General features: G+C 41.9%; 1 protein-coding gene across 13 annotated transcripts in view; it reads left to right on the top strand.

Annotated features, from left to right (window-relative positions):
* AMOTL1 (angiomotin like 1) overlaps window positions 1-20,646 on the top strand; it is a 254,555-nt gene that overhangs the window by 135,731 nt on the left and 98,178 nt on the right. For all 13 annotated transcript variants that reach the window (XM_069080086.1, XM_069080085.1, XM_069080083.1 and 10 more), the window contains 2 exons: window positions 11,345-11,494; window positions 14,705-15,626. In XM_069080086.1, the coding sequence (XP_068936187.1) occupies window positions 11,345-11,494; window positions 14,705-15,626 (1,072 nt within the window). The remainder of the gene's footprint in view (window positions 1-11,344; window positions 11,495-14,704; window positions 15,627-20,646) is intronic.

Genomic DNA, 20,646 nt, shown 5'->3' with positions numbered 1-20,646 from the left:
TGTATGTGTGATGAAAGCTGGTGCCCTGCATTTTTATGGGGTTTTTGGAAATTAACCACCTTTACTTTTTCCCAAGCACCAAGATAATGGTACATGTATGTAGGAATCTTTTTAAGTAGAGATTGCTTAAATCTGTGTTCTTATTGTATCCCCTTCACTTAGTGTGGCAGCATAACAATTCCATTCTAAAATGTATGTGATTACAAGCCTACATTTTGTTGAAGTCAGAAAATCCAGGTTTGCAATGGGAGGCTTGTCTACTTTTTCCCAGATCTGGGAGGTAGCTGCAGTTGGTTGTAGTAATGACCTTTCTAAATATGGAGACAACTAATTGGTTAGATAAGCTTCATTAACTCACCACAGGATGCCAGTGATTGGCAATGTACTCTAAGTGAGCCAGAAAAGGTATCTGTTCCCAATCTGTTTACTAGGAAGGGTTGACTGTTCTGAGGGGGCAGTCTCTCTCAGCACACTAATAAACTTCTCTCCATTTGAATTTGTCAACTCACTTTACTTGACCTACAGTTTGTGCAAGCCTTTGGTGGGTGAAATACTCCCAGAAGGTCACTTCCTCCTAGTTGAAAAATTCCCAACAGTTGTACAATGCCTGGCACATAGTAGATGCTTTAATAAAGGTTTTCTAAGTGATTGATTGATGAAGGAAAGTAGGGAATAGAAATTCTGACTCCTGTCTCATTCAAAAGTAGAAATTCTGTCTTTTCTAAGAGTTGGGAGATACAGTATGTATGTACCTCTCCTATATTTCTCAGGTTCCTAAAACTTGAACTTGGTTAAGCACAGCTGACTGGTTCAAATGCCTTTGAGAAAGAAAAATCCATTATATTAAAGCAGGCAGGGACAAGGCCTTGAGGTAACTGGGCCGTGGCTTCCCATATACTCTGATAGACATCATCTCCAGGACATCCATTCTCCGGAAGAAGCTGTTCAACTCCCAAGGAAAATCTTGACCTGACAACCAACACCAAGAAAGCAGAGGTTTTCCACCAGCCAGCATTGTACCGTCTGTATGTGGAACCATCAGTTACAGCAAATGGAGGAATTTTAAATGCTGTAGATAAGTTCACTTACATTGGCAATGTACTTTCCATTGATGTCCACAAAGACAATGAGGTGGACTCTGGCATTGCCAGAGCTAGCTCAGCGTTTGGGAGGCTCCAAAGGAAAGTGTAGGAAGGAAGAGGTGTCGGGCTGCCTACCAACCTGGAAATGTACAGAGCTGCTGCTCTGCTCTCCTTGTTGTGTGCCTGTGAAACCTGGACAGTGTGCCAGCACCATGCCAGGAAACTGAACTGCTTCCATTTGAGTTGTCTTAGGGAGATTCTGAAGATCACCTTGCAAGATAAGGTAGCAGATACTGAGGTCCTCTGACGAACTGAACTGCCAAGCTTTCAAACTCTACTGCAGAGAGTACAATTCCAATGGGTCAGCCCAGGATGGGAAACCTGTTGCCTTGAGGTTACATATAGCCCTCTAGGTCCTCCAGGGCAGCCCTTTGACCGAATTCAAACTTCACACAACAAATCCTAGCTAGCCCAAATGCCAACCATATGTTTGCCTAAAAGACTTTTACAGAGAGCTCCTACAAGGCAAGTGCTTACATGGAGGACAGAAGAAGTGATAGAAGGACACTCTCAGGGTCTCTCAGAAGAACTTTAGTACCAATTGTGAGACATGGAGATGATGATCAAAGAAGGCCCTGTGCTCCATGAACCGAATCGTAGAAGCAAAAAGGAAACATGAGAGATGCAAATCTAGAGACATCTCCATCCTAAATGTTCAAATGAACTATTTGTGCTTGACCTGTGGTAGAGCCATCCCAGCTCATATTGGACTGATCATCTATATTTAAAACACCCTGTACCTTGACCCCGACATCTGATGTTACTGGTCTTCTTCTAGTATGAACAATTTTAATAGGCATCATTTCTAGGACATCCATACTCCAGAAAAGGGTATTCAGCTCCCTAGGAAAACCACCCAGTTTAAGTCAATTCAAAAGATTTTGGTTGCTTTTTTTGAACTTTGGGTCCTCTGGCACAGTATGTAAATTCCTCAGTTCTTTGAAAGGGGAAGGTCAGAGCCACCCAGGGTTTGCTGTTGTGGTTAAAGTCTGTTCTAAAATTGCTGAGGGCCTTTCTAATTTGGGGCAGTGATTTTTCTTCACAGTGCTAGGAGGTTTATGTTACATGCATCTGGCAGGAAGTTCCTGCACTTTGGCAAAATAACACCTGGGAGATTGTTTTTGCAATTGATAGGGGCTGTGATGGAGCCTCCCGACCTCCTGGAGGACAGCATCCGCTGGGAAGGAGAGAGAGAGCCAGAGCGTCGTGGCCCCAGGGCAGTGGAGGGGGGGGATTGGCCAGACCTGTCTTTGACCGCCAACTTCCCCTTAGTTTTAACAGTGGAAGCTGATGGGGGAGGAGAGAGGGTTGGTTTGCTGTGCTGCTTACTGTTATCTCAGAATCAGAGTTGAGATAGATAGATAGATAGATAGATAGATAGATAGATAGATAAACAAACTATGGAATAAACTCTTAAGGGCCCAGGGGCTGCTAGGTAGTATGGTGGATAGATTCCTGGGCCTGGAATCAGGAAGACCTGATTTCATATACATCTTCAGACACTTATTAGCTGTGTGTCCCTGGACAAATCACTTAACCTCTGAAACTAACAAATCACTTTCCTCCTCTGTGAAATGGGCACAATAATAGCACCTACCTCTCAAGGTTGTTAGGAAAATCAAATGAGATAATTTTTGTCAAGGGCTTTTAACACAATGCCCGACACATTAGTAATTGTTATATAAATGTTAGCGAATGTTATTTCTTTCTGTATCTCTGAATGGCTAACATAGTTATTATACAGAATAAGCACCTAGTATTTGATGAATGGATATTGATTAATCAATCAAGAAGCATTTATTGAGCCCATCTGCCAAAATACTGGGAACGCAAAGACATAAGAAATAGCGCCTGCCTTCAAGAAGTTGATCAATCTAGTCAGGAGAGATATGTATGGATATAGGGATATACAGAATAGTTACAAAGGAGGGAGAAGTTGGCCTTTGAGGAGAGCCTTGAAGAAAACTCAAAATTCTAGGAGGTAGAGGTGAGATAGAAGTACTTTCTATGTGTGAAGTGCATTACTTGCAACTATGTGAGTTAAGCAGTGTAAATATTATATCCTCCTTTTACAGATAAAGGAGTTGGGGCTGTGAGAAGTTGTGGCCTTCCTATCATCACACAGTTCATGAGGGCAGAGCTGGAATGTGGGTCTCCATTTCTGGGACTCTCTTTGCTTGTGAATTATTGGTTACAACAGGATGATAGAGGGGGTTCTGTTTAGGGAAAATAAGCATGTGGCATGATTGTTTCTCACATATTGCCAAGGGCGGTGAGTCCTTGAGACAGGCCCACCTATAAGCAGGGTGTGTGTGGCAAGTTTTGTCATGTTAAGGAGGTAGAGAAGGAGCAGATTAGGGAAGACCTAGGAATCCAGACAGAAATTGGGCCTTAATGTGGTAGGCTGTAGGGAGACATTGTAAGGCTTTAAGCACTGAGGGGAACAAGATGAAAGCAATGTTGATTAATAAAGTTTAGAGGTGGTATTGGGGCAATATTTGGGCAGCTGGGTGGTGCAGTGGATAGAGCACCCAGCATGGAGTTAGGAAGATCTGAGCTCAAATTTAGCCTCAGACACTTACTAGCTCTGTGTCCCTGGGAAAGTCATTTAACCTCTATTTACCTCAGTTCCTCATCTGTAAAATGGGTAGGTACTGGAGAAGAAAATGGCAAATGACTCCAGTATCTGGCAGAGTCAGATAGGACTGAGTGACTGAGAGTCAGCAAAAGCAGTAGTAGTATGGCAGACAAGTTGAAGGAGGTAAGAGACTTTTCTGATAGATTTTGTCTTTCAGAATTGAGCAACTCAGAGCTCACTGTGAAACAGCACAGTGATACGGTGGAAATACCCTGACCTGGGAGGAATTGGGTTCAAATCCTGTCTTCTGATTGTTACTGCCTATGTGACCTTGAGCAAGTCAATTAGAGTGTGTGTGTGTGTGTGTGTATGTGTGTGTGTGTGGTTTTTCTTAACTGTAAAATGAGAGGGGTAGACCACATGGCCTCTAAGGGGTTCACTTCCAGCTTTACATCAATCTTTGATCCTAGGAAATACTCAGGGCTGTTTGCTTTTTCAGGATCTTGGAGTCAAACCAGTCATCAGTGGGAGAGAAGGTCAAAAAAGGTCATCAGGCTATTTGGGAGCCTTTTATTTCTTCTGGCCCCTCTGAGTTGTCTAGAGTGCAGAAAAGTTAATTGACTCCCTGGGTGAGAGTTTCCTTGTTGGGAGAAAGATGAGGCCCATTGTTACTATACTACTAATGAGCAAGAAAAAAAGAGTCCAGTTTAGGGTAACATTGCCTAAAGGTTTCTGGGCCTGTAACAAAGAAAATAAAAGCATTGAACTGTCACAGGAAGGAAGTTTTTACTGTTTCAGAAGCAAGCCAAAAAAAAAAAATCATGATCCTAGAGAGAAAAGCCAAGTATTATTCCTTTTGACAAAAGATAGGAAGGTTTTACAGGGAGAGGAGGAACTTTTTTTTAATGAAATAGAATTGGTAAATTGGCAGAAACTTGCAGTCTTTCCCCCTTATATTTCTAGTAACTCCATCCCCCCATCCTTTGTAAATTGCAAAATAAGCAGATAATCTAGTCTTCCTGCAATTCACAAACTGCTAAGAATTTGTACCAATGAAGGAAAAGAAAGGAAATTGCGTGTGCAAGGGAAGGAGCTATTCTAGGAAAAAGCCCTGGAGTCAGAGGGCCTGGCTTCAAATTCTGGTTTTGCTGATTTTCCCCCATTTGATCTTCTGAAAGTCCATTAATTTTCCTAAACATCAGTTTCCTCATTTGTAAAATGAATGTCTTGGACAAAGGTGATCTCTAAGGCTTCTTCCACCCCAGTCTATGATCTCAAGACTCAGTTGTCTCCTTTGAGGCTATTGCCAACAGGTCTTCCCTTTGCTCTTGGTATATTCTTGTAGACTAGAAGATGTATGAGACCTCACAGATCCTGAGTCTTCGTCTTCAGACAGTTTAGAGGGGTTAGTTAAAGTGGGTATTGGAGGCATGATGCTGTAGAAACAGTAGAAGTCAGAAGTAGTCAGAAGACCTTGTGTTCCATCCTCAGTTTAATTCCTTCATAATAATTATATTGTCTAATTCCTGGAGTTTTCATGAAGACCAAATGAGATAATACACATAGAAGGCTATATAAATGTAAGCTATTAGGGAATGTAAATTTAGATGTACTGTGGAGGAATATTTTAATCAGAACTTAGAGACTTTGTGAATGTGGTTTGCTGAATCAACAAACTCTTTGTGAAGAGTGGGCTCTTTAACTAGGGTTGGTCTCTTTTTGAGGGCTTCCTTCTCTGAAACCCCAAAGCCTTAACTTTAGAGGGACGTGTTAAATGGGTAGCTTTGATGCTTCCAGATGGCATTTTAAACCCTTCCCAATTTGGCTCCAGCTTCCTTTTCTAGACTGATTTCACATTATTCCCCTTCATACACTCTGCGTTCAAGACTAAGTGGCCTGTACATGAAATTCTGCCTTTTGCCTCTGCACAAGCTGATCTGTCATACCTGGAATGCTCCCTCTTCTTCCCTTTATCATTTGTAATCCCTAGCTCCCTCCTAGACCCAGCTGAAGTGCACCTTCTACATGAGCGCAATGCTGATCCTAACCTCTCCACCCCCTCTCCCCAACCCTGGTGATTTTTTTTTTTGGTTTTACTTTCTATATATTGTTTTGTCTTTACTTAACTGTGTACATATTGTATTGCCTCTAGTAATGTGCACATTCCTTGGAAACTTCTTGCGACTTTCCTAATACTGAATATATATAATAGTTTCATCAGTGAAAATGACATTAAAGAAGATACAATCTGCTTTGCTGTTGCACCCTAGGGATCTCTGTGCCTTTCTATATGACTTGCAATTAAAAAAACTTTCTAAACAGTAGTGTCTCCCTATTAGAATGTGAATTTCTTGAAAGCAAAGACTATCTTTTTTTTTTCTATCTCTAACAATTAGCTTAGTGCTTTGCACGCAGTAAGCATTTAACAAATGTTTTCATTCATTCATTCATTCATTCATTCATTCATTCATTCATTCATTCATTCACTGTGGACAAGGGTGAAATGGAAAACAATGCTCCCAAGTCTAGGGACCTAAGTTCAGGTCCTGGCCTCCAACAGTTATTAGTTGAGTGACTATGGGCAAGTCACTTTATCTGTCCAGATCTTAGTTTCTTCATCTGTAAAATGGGGCTAATAGTACTTGCCTATAGAACAAGATTGTGGTATAAGCTTGTTGTCGAAGTTTTTAAACACTTTATTAATATAAATTATTATCATATAATCAAGGAGGCAGCAAATGGTAGGGACTGAATTGGACAACTTCAAAGGTCCCTTCTAACTCTGAAATCCAGTTATTCTATTCATTGAATGCTGGCCATCCTAGGCATTGTAGAGGATACAGAAGAAGTAAAATGCAGGTTAATTTCCTTCAAGGAGCTTCCTTGTGCAGACTAGAGAGGTGTAAGATCTCTAAGAGACATTCACAGGGTAGCCAGGACAGAGTTAGCCTCAGGGTTCAGCTTCCTAGAGGTTGGGACTTGACCTAGGCCAATTCTAAGTGCTTTACAGCCTCACCTGTGGTTCATGATAGTGTTCCATGAAACACGTCTGCAACTAGCTTGTTTTAAGAACAAGGGGCTGTGAGTGGAAGTGATTTCTTTATGCCATCTTTGGGGATGGCATGATGGGAGTGAATTTGAAGTCAGAGAACTGGGGTTTGAATGGTGTTTGCCATTTTCTATAGTGGAAAAGACACTGATTTTGGATTTGGGGCATATGGGCTCACATCCTGCCTATAAAACTAGCCTGCCCATTTGACCTTGGATGAATGTCTTAAGATTGACTCAGGAAGGTTTAGAGAATATCAAAGTCCAATACAAGGAAACACAGAACTCACAACAGGACAATAGAACAAGCCAGTGAGAATTTAGGGAAGATACTTACAAAATGTAGAGCAGTAAGGGAAGAATGATAGAAACAAATCTGCTAGGCCCCTAGGAGGAAGTGGGTATACTGCTGGGGCCCTGTGGGGAATCAGGTGTGTTCTCCCTCCAAACCAGTCAAGTCTGGTGGGTTTTAATTGGCTCTTATCTGGGTCTAGCAGGACCAGGCATTGGGAGAAGGGAAAGGGGAGTTTCTGAAATAGGGTTCTATTCATGTTAATAGTCAGAAGGAAGAATCCTGGGGATTTGGAGGTTAGGTGACATTCAGAGCTGGTTAGAAAAGGAACTTTAGGCTATTATTGCTGGCTTATTCTGACAGGGTCGCTCAGCTTCCTGGCCAGAGATTGTTCATTTACCAGGTTGGAGAGGCTGATGTATTCCCTAAGGCAAATCACTCAACCCCCCTGGACCTAAGTCTCCTCCTCTGCATAAAATGAACAGTTGAACTAGGTGGTCTTCGAAGTCCCTTCCTTCACTAGTCAAGCCCACAAGCATTTATTAAGCACCTACTATGTGCCAGGAACCTTACTAAACTCTCTATATCTATGATGAGCCAGTTTCCTACTTGGGCCCTCAGTTTCCTCATCTTTAAAATGAAAGAGCTGAACTTCATGACTTCTGGGATCCTGTGATCCCCTCCCCCACCTCAGCGATTTGGTGATGTTGCTGCTGTGCATTTTTGTTTATTCCTAGGTTCAAATTCACATCTGACTCTGATTTGATTTGGAGCAGTGAACCACAATGGAGCCAGATGGGGAATTTAGACTTCAGTAAACATGTAAATTAGTTGGGATCCCCCCACCCCAGTGTACACAAATGTTTAAAGTGGTCCAAAGGGCAATGGAGCATTGCATTGAGAAGATACACAGACTAATACCGGCGATTGTTTTTATGTTGAAGTGACTTAATAGACATCACCAAGGACACAGCATACAGCAGAGGTGTCAGGCTTGCTTCTCTCAGCCTCAACACTCCTAGGCATGGCCCTAATAAGATCAATATATAATTGGGGAATATTTAACCGAAAAAATAAAGCTGTAATAGGATATAGAAGATGTCAGCATCGATTTTCCATCCCATGCCTTGCGGTAGCTCCCATTCCTAGTGGGTTTGACGCCACTTCTCTACAGGACCTGAAAAAGAGGTGGGCTGGTCATTTAACAGGAGCCGGGGTTAGCAGACAGATAACTGCTGTGCTCTTGTTATATCTATGACATATTAAAAGAGCCAGAACGCTTCTGGCATGTTGTGTAGTTCTTTAATGGAAGTTAGACGCAAAGATGTGGACAAGATTCAGATTCTCACAGAGGTCTTTAACTTAACATGTCCCAAACTGGGCACATCTTCCCCCTCAAGCCTTCTCCCCTTCCTAACTTCCCTATGATTGTTGAGAATACCACCATCTTCCTGGTCACCCAGGCTCACAACCTAGATATCACCTTTGGCTCCCCACTCTTTCTCCCCTTCTCCATTGCCAGGGGATGATTATTTCACCTTGATAACATCTCTCCTCGATGACTCTTTCTCTCCTCTGACGCTGCCCCCACCCTTGTGCAGTCTCTTATCACCCCATACTTGGGTTATTTCAATAGCCTGTTGTTGTGTCTGCCAGTCTCAAGTCTCTCCTCAGTCCACTCCGTCCTCCACTCAGCTGTCAGAGTGATCTTCCTAAAGCACAGTCTGACCGTGTCACCTGACACACACACACTCACTCAATAAACTCCAGTGGCTCCCTATCACTTTTTGTATCAAACATTAAGTTCTTTGGCACTTTGACTCTCCCCCCTTCCAGTTTTCTTACATCTTACTCATTCCCACTGTGATACAGTAACACCAGAGGCTCACCGTTTCTTGCATATGACCCTCTCTGTCTCAGTCTCAGCTCTGGGTGTTTTCACTAGCCTGGATTTCTTTCCCTCCTCATCTCTGCCTCTTGGCTTCTTTCAAGTCCCAGCTAAAATCTGAGTTTCTACAGCAGACCCCAGACCACTTAGAGCCATATCTGTCCTTCTGAGAGAATTTTTTTTTTCAGATTTTACTCATTACACGTCTTAGACACTACCTGATACCCTGGATTTGATTCTTTGTTTTCTACCCATGGGAAGAGCATCTGTATTCAGGTTGTGTTTAATGGGATGGGATCTGATAAACTGATGAACAAGTTAATGGCTTAGAGAGTATTCCAGTGGCTCCCAGGGGCTTTTACATCATTTCTTATGGCTAATGCTCATCACCCAAAGGAACGAACTTATAATGGTGGCATTTCATGTATAAGTGACAGGTCAGTGGAGATGATAGGGTACAGGATTTTTGGTACTCCTTACATTGAGCTTTGAAGATGACAAGTTTGCCTATTTGTGCAGTTAGCCCTGCTCCCAGCCAGGGTGTTGGAAAGCTCCCACTGTATCTAAAAGATCACTCTGAGTTGTTATAATCATTTGGACTTTCCTTAAGCCCCTGACCGGAGTTCACTCCTTTCTGTTGAAGACTGTCATGATGCATGGGGTATGTTGGGGCAGCTAGGTGGTGTAGTAGATAGAGTGCCAGGCATGAAGTCAGGAAGACTCCTCTTCCTGAGTGCAAATTTAGCCTCAGATACTTAGCAGCCATGTGATCCTGAGCAAGTCACTTAACCCTGTTTACCTCCGTGTCCTCATCTGTAAAATGAGCTGGAGAAGGACATGGCAAACCACTCCAGTATCATTGCCATGAAGACCCCAAATGGGGTCACAAAGGATCAGATACAGCTGAAAGACCTGAACAACACAAGCAGAAAGGGCCTTAGAGGTCATCGCATAGGGGACATAGATAAACAAAGCAAGGTTAATTGCTCAAGTTCACACCAGTTAGTAGTAGGTCTGGGACTAGAACCCAGATCTCCAGATAGCAAATAGAGTTCTCTAGCTTTGATGAAGCAGGGAACATTACTAGTTCTGTGAAACTGGGCAAAAGTCCTTTAAGTTCTCAGGACCTTGGTTTCCTCATTTAGGGATGAATACCCATAGTACCTATTTCACATGATTGTGTGGATCAAATGGTTTCATGTGCTGGATGAGGTTGGCGTAATTGAAAGCATTTTACAAATGTCAATTATTTTTCCTAAGTGAGTAAAAAAAGAATCATCAAGTTGTGTACAGAGTTTTCAGCTTATCAGACATTTATTATGTAGCCAACATATGGCAGGCACTATGCCATGTGCTATATAAACACAGAAGCAAAACAATGTCTTTTCCTCAAGAAGCTTACATTTTATTAGCTACATTCGATATTATTCTGGTGCTAATGAGAAAAATAATTTTCTTACTAATGGAATTTTCTTTGGGACAGAATTTTCCTTGTGAGATATGCAGTGAGATTCTCTTTCCCCAGAGTAGATCATATTATCTTTGGGGGGAGGGGGAGAGGGCAGAAAGTGAATGTTGGATTGTAGGTTCTGCTAGAGAAAGGATCCTAGGCCTGAGAATGGAGCCCATCCTGTCCTGCAAAATGCTCCTGTGAACTCTCCATGTGCTTTATCAGTGTTTTTGTAGTGGTGTTTCATGTCTAGTGACTGTAGGCTTGAGGAAAATGTCACATTTAATTGGAACAGGAAATGCACCCCAGTTTGTGTGTGAAGCAGATAAACCAGAGCTGAAAGGCCAGGGTTTGGCAGAGGGCCACGACCCTGGCTACACATAGCAACATGAAACTCCAAAGACTTTTGTGCACAGTTTGAATGCAAGGCTGAATGCCCGACTCCATCCCGTGCTGGGATGTTCTCATGCTAGCACATGGTCTGTTGAAACTATGGCTCCTTTCTGTTTCCTTTCCTTGTTCTGAGAGGCAGCTACTATTTCCCTTAAAAAAAAATACTACCCCCTTCCTCCTGCTCCAAGTCCCTTGTCCCCCACTTCCTCTTCCCTCCAATCTCCCATTCCTTGCTCTGGGACTTGCTTGGGTCATTCAGTAGAGGATTTGATTTTTGTTTTGCTCTTTCGACTGCCTAGTAGGAGCCTCAGCTTCCTGTGGTTTGGGTATTGTAATTTGGCCCCCCGTGGGCCCTTTTAGTGGGTGGCTGACCTTGTGATGATTTTGCATAGTAAGTCAGGAATTTTATGAATCAAAAAATAACAGAGTGAAACAAGCTTCTACTACAATTCAAATTGTTTTGGAGGAATGATTCAAAGACTGCTATTGTGAGTCATGGCAGGAAGGATGGCGGAATTTATTGGCATTAACATCCCATTTTTCTTGTTTCTAGGTCCCCTGCCTGTGTGTTGCAGTCCAAGTAGCCCAGCCCAGCTACTCGAAGACACGAGTTATCTTTTCCCAGACCTTCAGTTCTTCTCTGGGAGGCATGAAGCTTCTCCATTGACAGTAGAGGCAGGCAGTGGCACTAGAGAAAAAGCTGGTAAGCCCCATTTCCTTGGTGCTGGTGTCAGAAAAGCAAAGCCTTGTTCTCTTTCCCATCTTTGACTTGTTACCTGAGGTGATTTCTTCAGATGTCCTCCCTGGCTCTCTTTTTCCTTTCCCCCATTTATACATTTAGGAAACAACATATTGGATCCTTGTTTCCCTTTTCCTTAAAAACACCCCATTTTGGCCCATGTGCTAGGCAGTTCTATTTTACTATAACTTCCTGTTTTCAGTTTAGGAAAGTAGGAACTTTAAAAGTCTTTCTACTTCCTCAAGTCTTTTCTTATCTCTTTATCCCCTTTTCCCCCTCTTCTTTCCCTCCATTCTCCCATCTTTCTTTTTGTTTTCTTCCAATTACCAATAGGCTTATTGATTGATTGATTTTTAACAGAAATTCCCCAAGTATTTCAAGTTCAAAACTTCAGTTTGGTAAGAAAACCACCTCCTTTGTCCTAAACATTGTTTGTCCCAGTGTGCCTGCTATTCCTATAATTGCATATAATTCACTTGAGCATGTTTAAAATCAATTCAGGGAAGTAGGTCTTTTGCCTTGGGCTAAATCAGTTAATCAATATCTGTGTATTAAATGCCTACTATATGCCTTAGATATTCTAAAATCTCCATCCTGTCAGAGCTCAGAGAATTCCATTGGCTTCTTTTTCTGTAGAGCCATTTAAAGAAAGACCATGCTCATTTTCTTGGAAAGAGCTCTAGATACAAAGTCAGAAGACCTGGGTTTGAATGCCATGCTACCAACTTGCTCTTCATGTGACCTTGGGCAAATCACTTCTCCTCCCTTGCACCGCAGTTTCCTTATGTGTGAAATTAGGGATTTGAACTAGATGAGTTCTAATTCTCCTTTCAAGATCTGTGTCAATGATTCCTTTACTGAAAATCTGAAAAAATCAGCTCCTTTGGCATAATTTTTTTCCTAACGGAAGTTGCCTCCTGATGAAGCATTCCCACAAGTGATCTTGTGATACCTGGGTTATTATTACCTTCTCTTGTTCTTTAATTTTTCCATTTCTGATTCCTGCCCCATTCCCAGCTTCCGTGTCTTCCCTTTGCCAAATTACCCAGTATTTCTTTATTTTTTGTATATACTTGCACGTTTCCATTCTACCGCCTAGGCCAGGATTCTTAACCTTTTTTGTGTCTTGGGTTCCTTTGACAGAAAACGATGGATACCTTCTCATAAATGCATAAAAGAAGACATAGAATTACAAAAAAATCTAATTACATTAAAATAGCATTATAAATTCTTAAAAATGAGCTTATGGATTCCAGAATAAAAATATCTGCCTTATAGAATGTAAGTTTTTTGAAGGCAGGCACCTGTGTAATACCTGTCTTTGTATTCCCGGCACCACTTACATGTCTGGTGCTTAATAAATGCCCATTAATGGATTTTCTCTCCAATTTCATTTGTATTTTAAACTTTTTGAGGACAAGAACCACCTTTCTATTCCCCTAAGGTTCTTAGTGGGATACCTTGGACCCACTAATTACTCAGTAAATACTTGATTAACTCCATAGTTTTTCCCTGTAGGACGTGTATTAGTCTATCTGTGACTTGAAGTGTGAATGTGGATTGTTTAGAGGATAGTGAACAGATTAGAAAATTGCTGTTTTTTTTTTTCTTGAATACCTACACTGGTAATTAGTAGCATCATTCTTATTATCCTTGCAACTATTACCACTAACATCCTGTTGAGGGTGTTGCTGTGTGATGCCCTCAATAGCTTACCTGACAATAATTTCCCTTCTGGTAGTTACAGGACAGGCTTCTTGGTTCAGATTTTCTGTGCATAGAAAATTTATACCTGCATAGCTCTAAGCACGGCCTTAGGCTGTTATAAATATGGCACCCCCAGAATCAGGGCTGGGCAATTACCCTCCCTTCAGTGTCTGACAATCCGTAACCCTTGCTTTCCTACATGCAGAGTGAATAATTGGAAGTTCAAATGCAGAAATAATCTTCATTAAACATACTGTATTTCTTCACTAATCTAGCATTGCTAGGGAATAAAGTATTTGGATTATTGAGTTTTCCTATCATGAGTGGCCCTAGACTTTCCACCCCCTCTCCCCAACATTCCTTCTGTCTTTCCCCTTACTTTATAGCCTCCATTTCTCTAAGCCAGTGATTCTTTTTTTAAAGCAATCGGGGTTAAGTAACTTGCTCAAGGTTACATGGCCAGTTATTTCTGGGTGTGGTGCTAAGTGTCGGAGCCCAGATTAGATCCCCAGGTCATCCTGACACTGGAGCCGGTACTCTTACTCGCTGAGCCACCTGGCCTCCCCTAAGCCAGTGACTCTTACTCATTTTTTGTCATGGACCACTTTGGAGAGCTGGTGAAGCCTAGTGGACCCTTTTCAGAATGATGTTTCTAAATGCACAAAATAACATGATTTCAGAGGAAGCTGGTTCTATTAAAACACAGGTGTCAAAAACATGTATTTTTAAAAGTTCCAAAATTTCAGTTTAAGAACCTTGCTCTGAAATGACATAGCTTCCTTACTCTTTCTTTCTGATTGAGCATTTTCTAGGCCTCTCCTTAATGTGTAGGATTTTCTCCTTTCTTGTCTCCACTCCCTGAATTTTCTGATTTCCTCTAAATCTTAGCTAAAATCCTATCTCCTGAAGGAAATCTTTCCTGATTCCCCCTTAATGCTATCACTTTCCCTCAGAGGTTGCATCCAACTTATCTCTACATATCTTGTTTGGACATAATTATTTGCATGTTTACGGAACTTCTGCCCTCTTTTTTGTATCTCTGATCCTTACCATAGCACATTATGGTAAGGTGCACACAATAGGTTCTTTAAGAATGCTCACTGACTTGGTTTGACTTGGTTGGGTATTTCTAGCTAGCATTCTCATCTGCTGTCCACCAAAAATGAGGACAAACTTGAAGGTTACCCACTGAAACCCAAGAACCTAGCTTAACTATGACAATTATTTTAGTTTTACATAAGTGTGAACATGACTCACTCCTTCTGCTATGTAGTAATGCACATCAGTTTGTAATAGGTATTTTTCGTTACTCAAAAATCTTTTTTGGGGGGCTTACTCCAAGGTTTGTAGCAGTGTTACAGATCACTGAGATTCATTGATGGTATAGCTAAAATGAGAAAAAAAATGCAAACTGACATCCACCCTTTTCTATAAAAGCCTGACTTTTTTTTCCTCATTTTTTTCCAGTTGAGGACCCTTTTTGTAACTTCTACTCCCCAACTTTCCTGAGGATCTCAGAGGTGGAAATGAGAGGTTCAGAGGATGGGGCAGCTGGCACAGTATTACAGAGGTTGATCCAGGAACAACTCAGGTATGGCACCCCGACTGAGAACATGAATCTGCTGGCCATTCAGCACCAGGCCACTGGGAGTGCAGGACCGTCCAACAGTACGACAAGCACCCTTTCTTCCACGGAAAACCTCACTCAAGAAGACCCACAAATGGTCCACCAGTCAGCACGGCAGGAACCTCAGGGGCAAGAACATCAGGTGGACAATACGGTGATGGAGAAACAGGTCCGGTCCGCTCAGCCCCAGCAGAACAATGAGGAGCTGCCGACTTACGAGGAGGCCAAGGCTCAGTCCCAGTTCTTCAGGGGGCAGCAGCAGCAACAGCAGCAGGGGGCTGTCGCTCATGGTTACTATGTGCCCAGTACAACTAGTCAGAAGTCCCGGACTGAAGGGAGGCCCACAGTGAATCGGGCCAACAGTGGCCAGGCTCATAAGGATGATGCCCTCAAGGAACTCAAGCAGGGCCATGTCCGCTCTCTCAGCGAGAGAATCATGCAGCTGTCACTGGAGCGGAATGGAGCTAAGCAACACCTCCCTAACTCAGGGAACGGTAAAGGGTTTAAGGCTGGGGCGGGGCCACCCCCAGCCCAGCCTGCAGGCAAAGTGATGGACCCACGAGGCCCTCCACCTGAATATCCCTTCAAGGCTAAGCCGATGATGTCTCCAGTCAGCAAGACCCAGGAACATGGGCTCTTTTACAATGACCAGCACCCTGGGATGATCCATGAGATGGTCAAACCCTACCCGCCTCCTCAGCCAGCAAGAACAGAAGTTGCTGTCGTGAGGTATCAGCCACCCCCAGAGTATGGGGTAACAAGGTGATTATGGGGTATTTTGGGTTACTGTTGTCAATTATTTCCATATCTGTTATTTTTAGTTAATGTTTTTAGTTCACAGGATCTTAGAGGCCATTGAGATCAATTTATTTGAGGCTGGATTTGAATTCAGGTCTTCCTGACTCCAGACCCAGTTCTCTATTCACTGTACTACCTAGCTGTCCCTAGCATTAAGATTTTATCCTACTCTAGTCTCTGTGGTTCTCTTACATTGGTATTGAGTTAAGAATACTGTTCTTAGAGTCAGAAGACCTGTGGTTAAGAGACCAGCTCCTACAACTTCTCCAATCCTCGGATTCCTTATTTATAAAAAAAGCTTAAAAAATTAGAATAGCTACATCACAGACAGGCTGTGTGGGTCAACATTGTATAAACATTCTCTGTCTTCAGCTGAACACAGGGTTCTATGCTTCACAAAGTGTTAAAATTTTGAGAGACAGCAAGAGCATTGGGTTTAGAGTCTCAGCATCTGGGTTCAGATCCTGACTATGGTGCCTGTGTGACCTTGGAAAAGTAATGTTACATAGCTGACACTCAATTTCCTCATCTGTAGAACAATGAAGTTAGAATGGATAATGTAAAAGGCTTTTCCCATCTCTAAATCCTTTGATTGCTCAAGTTTTCTGTTAAACTATTATCCTAAAGTGGTAAATTATTACCCCCTATAGAACATTCAAGAACATAAAAAGTGATCTCTACATATTACACAATGTAATTTATTTACTAATTGATACAGTAATATTATTATTATAACATTTATAACAATATTTAGAATAATATGGTATGCATTCGATAATATATTAATAATTATAATTATGTAATAATATTTATTAATGGGGGGACAGCTAGGTAATGCAGTAGATAGAAAGACAGACTTGAAATCAAGAAGACTTATCTACCTGAGTTCACATCTGGTCTCAGACACTTACTAGCTGTTTGACCCTGGGTATGTCACTTAACCCCATTTACCTCAGTTTTATCATCTGTAAAATGAGCTGGAGAAGGAAATGGCAAAAATCACTCCAATATCTCTGCAAGAAAACTCCAACTGGAGTCATGGAGAGTTAGAAATGATGGAAAAACAACTGAACATTGGCAATAGCAGTTTATTAATAGATACATTACTAATAGCTAATATAGTACCTACTATGTGGCAGGTGCTTTATAAATATTATTTAGTTCTCACAAAGATCTTGGGAAATAGGTGCTATTATTATCCTTATTTTATAACTGAAAGTGAAGTTAAGTGACTTGGCCAGAGTCACACAGCTAGTAAATGCCTGAGGCCAGATTTGAATTCAGGAAGATAAGTCTTCTTGGTCATCAGGTCTAATCCTGACTCCAGACCTGGTACTCTATCTAGCTGCCCCTAATAATTTGTTTACCTATTTTCCTTTCAAACTAAAGAAGCTTGATTCCATCCCCTGTGGTCGTGAGACTGGGCTTATGAAATAGGAGATTTGCTCTCCTTTTTCCATAGAAGAAGTCTCCATGTAGGCCTTTTGCCCATGCCCATCATTGGCTATGTAAACCGAAGTGGGTGTCACTGAAGTTATTGGGATGAATACTTTAAAATAGTGATTATGTTCTATGGCAAAATGTAAAGAATACTGGATTTGAGTGGAGGGAGGGTCAGAAGACCTGGGTTCATATCTCAGCTTTACCCATATGACTTTGGGCAAGTCACTTCCCATCAGTTGCCTCATCTGAAAAATGAGGCATTCAGACTAGATGATGTTTTCGCTAAGGCACCTTCCAGTTCCAAAACCATGCTCTGCTTTCCTCACAAGGGCTACCAGAATGCTTTTCTACAGTTTTATAATGTTTGACTAGGAAGCAGAATGGGTCTAATTCTCCCTGGAAATGAGAACAAGCGAGTTCTGCTGGACAATACTAAAGGTATCAAGAAGGAGGCCTTTCTTTCCTTCTGTTGTGTGGCTTCCCAGAGATGAAAAGGAAAAATGAATTTAATGGTGAACCAGTTGGATGGCATTTTTTAAAAGTCAAGATCTTCCTCTCTCAAATCCTTAGGTTTTCATTAAGTTACTTAAGTTGTATTAAAAGAAACTGTGCAGTTCAGCTTAGCATAATGTCATGGTTGGTCAGTGATGCTTTGCATTTTCCTTAATTATTCAATTCACTTCAGCCTCGGGTGCTTAACAGTGTGACTGTAATGTGGTTGAATTAAATCTTTCACTTTGAAGATGATTGAAAAATGTTTCCTCTAACTCAGCTCTGCTATTTTGAATTCAGTAAGGGGAGGATATGAGAAGTACCATAGTGTAGTAAGTAGAGGGCTGGCCTTGGAACAGATGACAGATACCCAGAATCAAAGAAGACCTGAGCTCAAGACCTGCCATGACACCTTCTAGCTGTGTGGCTATGGGCAAGTCCTTCAAATTTTCTGCCCCAGAAACATTTTTAAGACTGCATTACTGAAGGCTTGCCCATCTGTATCAGTAGATAAGGAGTTTATATCTTATGAAATAATAGATCTGGAGTCCTCCCCACCCCAAAAAAGGAGGGGTTATTGTAGAGAAGATGGAAAGCCAAAAGTTTTGCTTGTCATGGTTCATTACTTTTCTAGTAAATTGGAGCAGGGGAGAAAGATAGTAGAAAAGGGAATACCTAAGGAGAAAAAAGAAAGTGAGGGGAGAAGCATTTCAAAGTCTATCAAGTGATTTGTTGGAAAGTGTGATTTGTGGGAAAGGTATGACTTAAAAAATTAAATTGAATGTGTGAGGAGTTTGGATTAGTCTGTGACTTGATTGCCAGCCTTGGCAGCTAGATTGACAAGACAGAGCCAAACTCCTTTGATATTACAGACAGGCTATTGAGGTAAGGGGTTCCAGAGCTCAAAGACTTCTTTGTAAGCCTTCCTATGGTCAGCCAGAATGGCTCCAGCCAGGCAGCCCATTGACGACTGTATAAACAAAGTAGCATCCATACAGACCTTGTTTTAGACTCAGTTAACTTAGCAGGAACTCAGTTGGATGGGTTCAAAACCAACTGTGTTTGACGGACTAGGGAGTTGCCTTTGATCGTAGAGTCAGAGATGTCTCCTTTGAATTCCAATAGTGTATCCTCTGGGCTTTGAGGTTTGGTTACTGAATAGTTTATCATTAATAGTAATGGTTCAGTAACTCCCCATAGACTGTTGGGGTAATAGATGTTAGACTTTGCCAGGGTCAGACAGGGAGAGAGGAGTGAGATTGTCCAGTGCATCTCCCTGTTTTCTGCATGGATGTAGTTAATGTTTAAATAGTTTTGTCCAGTGTCATTTTGTCATTTTAAATGAGTCAAGTAATTGAACTCTCACTCCTTCCCTAGAAAGCCCTTGTGGTCTTCAGTTTAGTGAAAGGAGTGAGGACTTATGCATTCTGCTCCTGGTCACTGAGAGGCTATGGTTAATAAGTCCACCCATCCACCCATCTACTCAACTCAACCACCCACTCCATTGGAAAATGGAGATATTTTTGTAACTTCCTTCGATGTTTGGTTGAGATCTTTTGAAAGGACCATGCCATATTTGTTATTCAGTTTTTTCTTTTTTGCTGTTGTTGTTCAGTTGGGGAGGAGAGAATCGTGAGGGAGAGAAAAGAAATCCTTGATAATAAAAAAAAAAAAACGACACGCCAGAGGGCTTGTTTTACTATTACTAAGGAAGCCTACATTGATTGTCTTTAGCTACTGTGGCCCAGGCATTTAATTCTGACAGGTCATACAACAGTCATAGCTTTTGGTGGAGTTGGAAAGGCCTACCAACATACTAAGCGAAGGAGAATGGCCAGAAACTCTAGGGAAAGTTAAATAAAGTCAATAAGCTTTTTTTTTTTTTTTTTTGCTTTTTGGAGGGCAATTGGGGTTAAGTAACTTGCCCAAGGTCACACGGCTAGTTTTGTGTGTGTGTGTGTGTGTGTGTGTGTGTGTGTGTGTGTTAAGTGTATGAGACCGAATCCGAACTTGCCCAAGGTCACACGGCTAGTTTTGTGTGTGTATGTGTGTGTGTGTTAAGTATATGAGACTGAATCCAAACTCAGGTCCTTCTGACTCCAGGGCTGGCACTCTACTCACTGTGCTGCCCCTCAATAAGCATTTCTTAAGCACCATCTATATTCTAGGCACTGTGTTAAATGCTGGAGAAACAGAGAAAGGTGAAAATAGTGTCTGCTCTCAAGGAGATCACAGTCTAACAATAGTATGCCAACAACCACATACAGACAAAATGCATTCAGGATAATTGGAGTTAATTATAAAGGGAAGGCACTAGAAATTAAGGAGATCAGGAAAGGCTTCCAGTAGATCATGGAGAAAGTCTCAGGATATTCCATTTACCCTTAAATCTCTGTCAGCCTGAACTGTGGAACCAAGACGTATTAGTTAGAAGGGACCCTCAAGGTAATTTCTTAGGATCATAGATCTAGGTCTGGAAGGGACCTGAGAGGCCATTTAGTCCAAGCCCCTCATTTCCCACATGAAGAAACTGAGGCACACAGAGAATTTAAATGATGTTCTCAGGAACACAGACTGAGAAAGTGGCAAAGCCAAGGTGGCCAGTCAAGTACTCTTTCTACTCCTCCTTGGTGGTGGTGGGGGGGGGGTGAATGGCAGATGTGGATGATGAATGGCAGGGAGGGCTCGATGACTTAGAGGGAAGGACACTAGAATCATTGACAAGTGGCCTAAATGAAGCACGTCTTGCTTGACATAGGAGTTTTCTGTGCTCTGGCAGAAGCGTTTGGGTTTTATCCATGCTGTCTGCACTGATTCATGGGCAGGTGGTTCCAATATGTTTCAGTGTGTCTGCTGACCTCAGCCACTGGTTCTTTCAGTGGGAGTACTTGCCATCTAGTCTAAATGTGGATTTAAAAAAATAGTCCAAAATGAACCAAATTCTGATGGGGGCATTTAGGTGGCCCAGTGGATACAGTGCCAGGAAGACCTGAGTTCAAATTCAGTCTTAGATATGTACTAGCTGTATGACCCTGAGCAAGTCACTTAG

Source organism: Petaurus breviceps, unplaced genomic scaffold (genome assembly GCF_028583685.1).
Source record: "Petaurus breviceps papuanus isolate PSGF00001 unplaced genomic scaffold, PetGlider_PUasm1.0 91133, whole genome shotgun sequence".
Classification (NCBI taxonomy): domain Eukaryota; kingdom Metazoa; phylum Chordata; class Mammalia; order Diprotodontia; family Petauridae; genus Petaurus; species Petaurus breviceps.
Note: the sequence above shows the minus strand (reverse complement) of the source record. Positions and strands in the feature narration are given on the sequence as shown.